The sequence below is a fragment of the Xiphophorus hellerii genome, chromosome 19 (genome assembly GCF_003331165.1).
Source record: "Xiphophorus hellerii strain 12219 chromosome 19, Xiphophorus_hellerii-4.1, whole genome shotgun sequence".
In the NCBI taxonomy this organism is placed as follows: domain Eukaryota; kingdom Metazoa; phylum Chordata; class Actinopteri; order Cyprinodontiformes; family Poeciliidae; genus Xiphophorus; species Xiphophorus hellerii.
Window position 1 is genome coordinate 26,229,942 of NC_045690.1, and position 8,132 is coordinate 26,238,073.

Genomic DNA, 8,132 nt, shown 5'->3' on the forward strand with positions numbered 1-8,132 from the left:
CCCATCAGGAGCAAAATGTTCACCGTTAGCCTTGTTAGCACAGAGCTGCTCGGACGTTGAACGGCGTCATTTTGGTGATTCATCGGCTCCTCGTTCAGGCTGAGCGGCTCCGCTTGATCCCAAAACTCCACCATCCTCTGCTGGAGGCGGCTGGCCGCTGCTCGGCCCTCCGCTGTTCCTGGAGCTTTATTCACCCTGAAAAATCGGATATTTCGGGCCATTAAAAACTACAACATAAAAAGGAACATTTAGATGGATTTAAGAATGATCCAATATGTGTTCAAATTTTAATCTGCTGTATTAACTTGTGAAAGCCTTTAACATTTTAACATTTTACCACCATTAAATTATTTTGGTGAGAAAAACTGTTTAGATGCTGGTGACGTAGTTAATATCCTCATCTGCTGTGCGGTTTGCGCTAATAGGGCTGGTGTTTTTTTTTTTTTTTTTAATTTTCTTATATTATTATGAACTCATGTAAATTAAAGAAATGTGAAAGTTTCTTTGTTAAAGCAAAACTTCATGATTCGATCTAGTTTCTAGTTTTCTAACATGGCTAGAAAACTAGAAATTAATAGCTTTTTTTAGTTTAGCCCCGTTGCGCGCTAAACTTTTCTACTGCTTATTATCATGTGAAGTCAGTGGAGGTGACCGGATGTTTTATGCAGAAAAAAACAAAACAAAAATAAAGTTGTTTATTAGGGGGGGTTGTTTTTTCAGGACAACCTAATCCTGGATCATTTTATCTAAACTGATTAAAACAAAAATTAGTATTTTGAATTTTTCTCAAAATATATATATATATATATATATATATATTCTTGTGTGTATCATCCAGAGAAGGCGGGGCTCGTCGTCCGGGTAGCGACAACATGGAGGTTGAACCCAAACTTGCTTACAAGCTGAGGCAGCTGCTGCACATCTTTCTTTTTCTTTTTTTTTTCTTGTTGTCAAGGAAACGGTTTTTACACGCCATCGTTAAAATAGATTTAAATGTTTTTTTAAATCAAAATTCAGCTCCTTTTTTCCTTTTGTTTCTTCTTAACATGAAGAACAAAACATGGGAGCAAAAATGATCCTATCATAAGTTGGACTTTCTCTCATTTGGCTCAGTAAGTTTGTTTAAAACGCTTGAACTCATTTATTGAAGCGTCTATTAGCTGTTTAAACATTTAAATTCAAATCTGTTACAGACCCTGAAACTTCTGATCACTGCTCATTGCACAGAATAATTTACAACAAAGTAAAAATATTAAATCAAGTGTTTAAAATACAAATCACTATCTATTTCTACAGTCCTTATTGGCTTGAAAAAATAAATATATATACAGTACAGACCAAAAGTTTGGACACACTTTCTCATTGAATTCAATGAGAAAGTGTGTCCAAACTTTTGGTCTGTACTGTATATATATTTTTATTTTTATTTTTTTTGCTGAAACCTCTATGTTAACCCAAAGTCAAATGAGTCAACCTGAAGTTTCATGGAATTAGATTCTATATTTCAATTCAATTTTTGCACAGTCAAATAACAACAGATATTATTTGAAGGAACTTTTCATATGGAGTTTCCCAGAATTCTGTTTGGTCCAAATTTGGTGAAAACCGTTTTCATTTTGTTGTCCATATGACGGCTGGCTGAGGCCGAATATCTTATTATAACGTCCTCTGTGTTCAAATGAAATGATGTTTAACATCTTTTTACAGTGATGTAATTTGGCACTGTCCAAATAAAAACTGATTTCTTTTGACTTATAAAATAATATTTAAGCACAGAATTATTGTCGGCCCTCTAGGGGGCCATGGAGGGCCGGATTTGGCCCACAAGCCTTGAGTTTGACACGTGGCTCAGATTAATTCTAGCCAAGCAAAAACAACCATGTCACACATTTAGTTCATCATGCGAGGCTAGACAGGAACTAGATATGAACAGAACCTATTTTAATGGGAAGAAATTTGGCTCTCAGAACTGAACTCAACTGAATTAAAATAGATTTATCAACCGATCAGTTTGGACATAAAACCAGAGGAAAGCTCTTCTATGAAGTTCTAATTAAAGTAACTCAACGTTTCTACGTATTAAACCAGCCTTCCAACTGATCTGACCAAACAAAATGATTTGCACATTCAAACTGACCTTTAGCAATCATCAGCCAAAAAGCAAATATTTCTTGTATTCGTCGGTTTTATTTGAAAATGACAGAATAAGTTAAGAACATGCATGCAGAATCAAAACCAACAAAGACCAAAAACACAACAAGGAGGCGCAGCAAGAAGGGAGGGCAGGGTGATAAAACAGGGCTTCTCTTCCAGAAAGAAAAAAAAAATCCAAACGAAGAAGAGAACAGCACTCGCTCCGTTCATGCGGATGGGAATGATGAGGTGGCCTGGAACAGGAAGTGATTGCGTCGAGTCGTCAAACATTCAGGATCAGAGTGATCATAACGTGGCTCCCTAACCAACCCGCAGTTGAGCAGACCGTGCAGTGCGGCGTGTTCCTCTGATGAGCCTCCAGGGTCAGAGGTCACACCAGAACACCTGAACGTGCAACACCATGTAGCAAACGCCGGTTTGTGTGGGCGAGTGTGTGTGTGTGTGTGTGTGTATGTTAAGCAGTGTGTTGTTCTGACATTGCAGCTGGGAGGATTTTTTTTCTGCTGGTGAGACGGTTGGAGCGCTGCCACGGTTCTGCTGGCTCTGCTGCGGCGTGCGCTGATACAGGGCTGTGGGATTAGTCTCTGTTTTGGGTCAGAGACAGAAAAAAAAAACGAAACTTTTTTTCAAATGAAAGCAAAGTCTTTGCTTCTGTATGGATGCCATGGGAATGAACGCATGAGGTCCACTTGAACTATGAATACTGCTGTCGTTTACTCGCCTAAATAATACTAATTTACAAAAAAATATGCAATATCATTTCATCTATTTTACACGTGTCTGTTGTCTAACTAAATGATGACTTTCATTCTCTAAGGGAAGACATTTACAAAGTATGTGAATACTCTGCATAAACTCTTCAGACCCACTTCTTCCACTGATGGAGCTTCATGAGTGATTTGATGAACAGAAATCTAATTGTTTTTTGATTCTTTCTGATAATCAAGTTGGAGTTCTGGTCAGGCGGAACACAAATGAGACATTTTTCATGTTGTGTGACTGAACTGCTTTGGTTCATCTTAACGAGATCAGTTCATGTTCAACTACAGAGAGAGAAAAAGAGAGAGCTTATTATTGATCGTCCTCATCATTTATATAGATCCCTCCCCCGAGCCTCTCCGTCTTTTATTTTACACAAATAGACCCCTTAAATAAAACACCATTCATGTGTCCAGACTGAGGGCCGCGACCTCTCAAGAGGTCACCAGAGATCCAAAGGAGGTCGTGGGAGAAATAAATCCTCATCATGCTCTACAGAGAAATATGGTTTCTGATCTTGGTTCTCGATCCGTTCTGTAAACATCGGCATAACAGGCGCATTATCATATCCAGGTGACCTCTGACCTGAGACTGGTTGAACACAACCGGGACAGAATGTGGATAATTTGGCGCGTTCTGGACCGGCAGAACTGAAGGCTTGGAGGTTTTAGTTTAACTTGCTTTTCAGTCTCGCTCATCGGCTTCCGCCTTAGCAATGCACTAATTCTTAAAAAATGAGTTCTTTAGGTTTGGATGGTTACGCACCGGATGCCACTGAGCACAACCAACATCTGTGTGTGAAGCTGCAGTGATGCAGTGAAAATAAACATAATATTTCTGGGATTTTGTCAACATTTTGTGACAACAGGTGTAACTCTGTCTGACCAGTCTGCATTGGTTATATGGTACTATCAACAATAAACCAAAATAAAGAGATGCCACTCTGTATCATGTTGTCCATGAAGAAATTCATGATACCTGTCAGTCTTACACCAACACTTGAATTAAGGAGCAAGGAAGACATCTGAAAATCTATTTCAGAAGTTCTGCAAAATTTGACTGTTTAACCAAAGAAAAAAAAAATCTTTTTAATTTATCAAAAGATGGTTTACCTATTTGAATGATTCTACAGTGAGGGGAATGATGGTGCCTCAACCAGATCAAACATTCCAATGCTGATTTCGTCTTGTGCCCCTTAAATGTCACTCCAGAAACAAATACATGCAAGTCTATGGATCCCTGAGGACACCGGTGTCCTCATGGCAGGTAAGGGCTTAACCAATCCAGAGGTTATGTTTTGAAAAAACAGCATGCCCCAAACCAGACTAAAGCATTTCAAGCAACAACAACTTCACTACAGGTCAAAATGTTTGGAATTATGTGACAGAAACGATCCATCAGTGCTATAGTCCAAATTCCGCAACAGCAACATTCCTCCAGATCCTGAGCTCACAGATCTTGGACTGTTTTGGACTCATAAATGTGACCAATGAGATCCTGCATTGATGTTTTTAGACCTGAAGGTATCTTAAAAGCATGAAAGAAGACCACAGACCCGGGGTCAGTTTTAATTTGCTGAGGATTCAAATGTCAGTGTCAAGGTTTGGTCACAGTGCGGGGAGTTCTCTTTAGCTTACAGGTCAGTATCAACACTATCAGACAGGAAGTCCAGGACAGCTGCATGCAGAAGGTCCAAGTCCAGACAGGAAGTGTGCGCCATGCAGCGGCTATGATGAGCTGTTCAGGAGCGGTCTGGGGTACATGCCCTGGTAGTAGGAGGCCTCAAGAGGCTCCATGGTCCTCCCCCCAAGACCGGACGCCCCCCCACCATTGTAAGAAGAGTACTGTAGAGCCTCATAGGCCTTCAGGTCCAGTTTGTGCTGCTGCTCCGAAGACGACATTAAGTTGTTGATGGAAAACGGGTGGTTGAAAGAGTAGTGGGGGTCTCCTTTTATATGCAGAGGAGTTTCATGGGCCATGGAGTGGGGAGGAAGTGACAGGGAAGACAATAACTGAGAGCTGGATACCTTCAGGTCAGACACCCCTCCAACACCTCCCCTCAGATCCAGGCCGGTGGGGGAGCCCGTCTGGCTGGAGGAGGCCACAGATGAGTCCAGAAGTCCGACGGGTTTGGCAGAATCTCCGGCAGGAGAGGTACAACGGCCGCCCCCTGCTCCCATATGCTCCTTCCTCCCGTCTGGTTTCCCCGGAGTCTTCTTCTCGCACTTAAATCTCTTTTGACGTCGCAAGTAACAGCCGTTCTCAAACATGTTGCCTGAGTCTGGGTGCAGGGTCCAGTACGAACCTTTCCCCGGTTTGTCGGGCGAACGGGAAACCTTGACGAAGCAGTCATTGAAGGACAGCGAGTGGCGGATGGAGTTCTGCCAGCGTTGCTGGTTTTGCCGATAGTAGGGGAACAGGTCCATGATCCACTGGTAGATCTCACTGAGAGTCAGCATCTTACTTGGCGCCTGCTGGATCGCCATAGTGATGAGTGAGATGTAGGAGTAGGGGGGTTTTGCGTGAGGGTAGCTCCGTCTGAACGTCTTGTTGTCACGGCTTCGGTTCAGTCCACCACTACCGTACGCCATGCCGGAGCCCATGTTGGGACTCATGCTTCCATACGGGTTCAGACCCAAGGAGGCCTGCTGGGCCGACACCGAGTTCATACTGGACGGGCTCAGAGGCCCACCCATGGAAGCCACACCCCCACCTAAGCTCGACATAGGCGCTGGAGCGGAGCCCCCCATCCCTCCTACGGGGGACGGACTGAGACCGGTACCGCTGTACGACATGTTGAAGGAGCCCGACGTGGTGCCACCGCTCGACATGTAGCCAGACATGGACGCCATTCCAAGACCAGAACCCATCCCAGTGCCTGCCATCGGAGAGTACACCTGCAGGGAGGACAGAGGACGAGTCAACTTTCATTTGAAGATGGAGTGAACATTAGTGGTAGACTCAAGAATCAGTCAGGATGATTTACAGTCAGGTTCAACTAAAGGTCAACAATGAGCATCAATGCTGAAATGCCATCACTTGTTTTAAAAACAGTATCATAACCTGCTCTCTGGTCGGAGCCATCGGAAGCAAAACATTCTGGGCCAGCATGAGTTTGGTCAAAAGAACTAGGGTCATTAAACCAGGACCACGTGGACCAGATCAAATCTTTCCATTTCAACATTTCCTACAACCCACCACTTACTCCCCACACACCAAGGATCCACAGACATCCTATTATGACTATTTCAGGTTGGCCAGACCTTGTCTTTATGTAGCCTAAAAATATATAGAACCCTTTCTGGGCCCAAAGGTCCCGTCCACATTCAGCCTGGACAAAGATGAAGACACATGCTTGGTTAGCCCAAAACTTAACCCCAATGTAACATCAGAAAACGTCTTTATGTGAATGTCTTTTCTCCTCAAACCTTTCAACCACATTTCCCCTTTGTTAACGCAGAAGTCAGTGTTTATCTCTTTTTGTCTAAACTCAATAAAAAAAAATTCATTTAAGGAATCAACACCACCTGATTGCTCCCTTAGCGCAATCAAATGATGAGAACTCATCAACATCTCACACACACATCGCTGAAGTTATAATCCAAACACATGCATGTTCAGTTAAGTGGACAGTCTAATTTGTCCTTGCATAATGTCCAGTGTGTCTCTGTGTGCCCCATCTCTGTCCACCCCCCGCCCCCCCAACCCCTCTGGATAAAGGTCTAAAAAGAAGTGTATAAGACTGCTGATATCTAATCTCTGAAAAGAAACTTATGTGGATAATAGCAGAAATATTCACGTTTAGGAGCATTTTCATTTTCCTTAAGATTTTAACCGGATGAAGTATGACTCTGTTATATTTTTCATTATTTTCTTGTTTCCTGTTTGTTTACATAATACATTATTTGTTCATTTAAATGAGGAAATGTTAAATCACGTACATGTACAAAAACCTTGCATGATAAAACAAATTTCTCTGATACTGAGCTTTTGAAATATCGTTGCTTAAATATTTTTAATGCTGTTAAATAAAATCTGTAATTGATAAACAGTTATTCTTGGTTTGAGGTCGGTGTGTGTGTGTGAGCAGTGGGTGTCTGAGGGTTTGAAGTCATTTTCTGACCTGAGTGAATGAATGAATTTGAAGCAAAAATTCCGTTTTGATCATTAGGAATAATGATCAAAACCACGTGCAATGATTAATAATTAATCAATAGCAAATCCCGGATTAGTTTTTTTTCTTCCATATTTAGGATTTCAGTTATTATACGTGTAGATTAGAAAATAATTTATGACAATAAGCTTTTAAATGGTCTTCTAACTTACACTGAGAATAAATAAAAGACACGTAATTATTACACAATTTACTCAAAGAATAATAATCAAAACGAAAGTCCCAATCATCAATATTATTTTACTTTCACGTAGTTGATTATTTTTCTTTGAATGTTTTGGAATAAATAAAATCAGGCCCGATTTGCACGCGGTTCTTGCTTTGTTTCTTTTTATATTCTTCAAATCTTCAGGGTTTTTTTTCTCTGCTTTATCCAAATCTGAACCCCGCTTTATAACTTCAATGATTTGTAATTACTTTATGAATCTTAATAAACAGATTCAATCTGCTTCAGGATTTTTTTTTTTTTTTAAACAGAAAAACAAAATGAAATAAAATCTGCGGGTATTTTTTTTTTTTTTTGTGGCTCCTCTGGATTAATCCCGGGAGGATGCGGAGCGGCTGACCCGGCTCCAGCGCCGTTAAAGCGGGCGGAGAGTGACCGACCTCCTCGCTGTAGTATCCGCTCCAGTCCGGAGCTTCGTGGCCTTCCATCTTCACCGTGCCCAGCATGACGGCGGCCCGCAGCCGGAACACGGACCCTGCTGCTCCCGCTCCGGGTGAACCTGTCCCGCTCCCTGAGTGTGAGCCTCCCGGTCCGGATAGAAGCGCCGAGTCGAGTCAAGCGGAGCGGAGCGGAGAGAGGAGTAAAGAAGAGCAGGAGGAGGAAGAGGGAGGAGGTGATGGTGACCTGCGGACTGCTGTGATCCTCCTTCTCCTATAGGTTCAGCCTTCATCACCTCCCTCCTCTCACAACTTCTCATTTCTTCATTCGTTGAATTCACACAGAGAGACTGAGCTGCTGCTCCGTTTCTGCAGCAGATAATCACTTTTCCAGCCACAAAGACCCGAGACTCATCAGGAGATGACAGAGAGAAAAAATATC

At 42.1% G+C, this 8,132-nt stretch overlaps 1 protein-coding gene across 1 annotated transcript; it reads right to left on the reverse strand.

Moving 5' to 3' along the window:
- Positions 1-2,167: 2,167 nt before the first annotated feature.
- Positions 2,168-7,932, reverse strand: foxa1 (forkhead box A1). The gene is made up of 2 exons (XM_032546350.1): positions 7,694-7,932; positions 2,168-5,810 (listed from the first exon to the last, which is right to left on the reverse strand). Exons 1-2 carry the CDS (start codon positions 7,757-7,759, stop codon positions 4,641-4,643), a joined length of 1,236 nt encoding a protein of 411 aa, XP_032402241.1. The 5' UTR covers positions 7,760-7,932; the 3' UTR covers positions 2,168-4,640.
- Between the last annotated feature and the right edge of the window lie 200 nt (positions 7,933-8,132).

Coding starts and splice junctions, on each gene's coding strand:
- foxa1 (XM_032546350.1), bottom strand. CDS start 7,759: ATGCTGGGCACGGTGAAGATGGAAGGCCACGAAGCTCCGGACTGGAGC. Junction 5,811..7,693: donor GCGGATACTACAGCGAGGAG/GTCGGTCACTCT, acceptor TCCTCCCTGCAG/GTGTACTCTCCGATGGCAGG.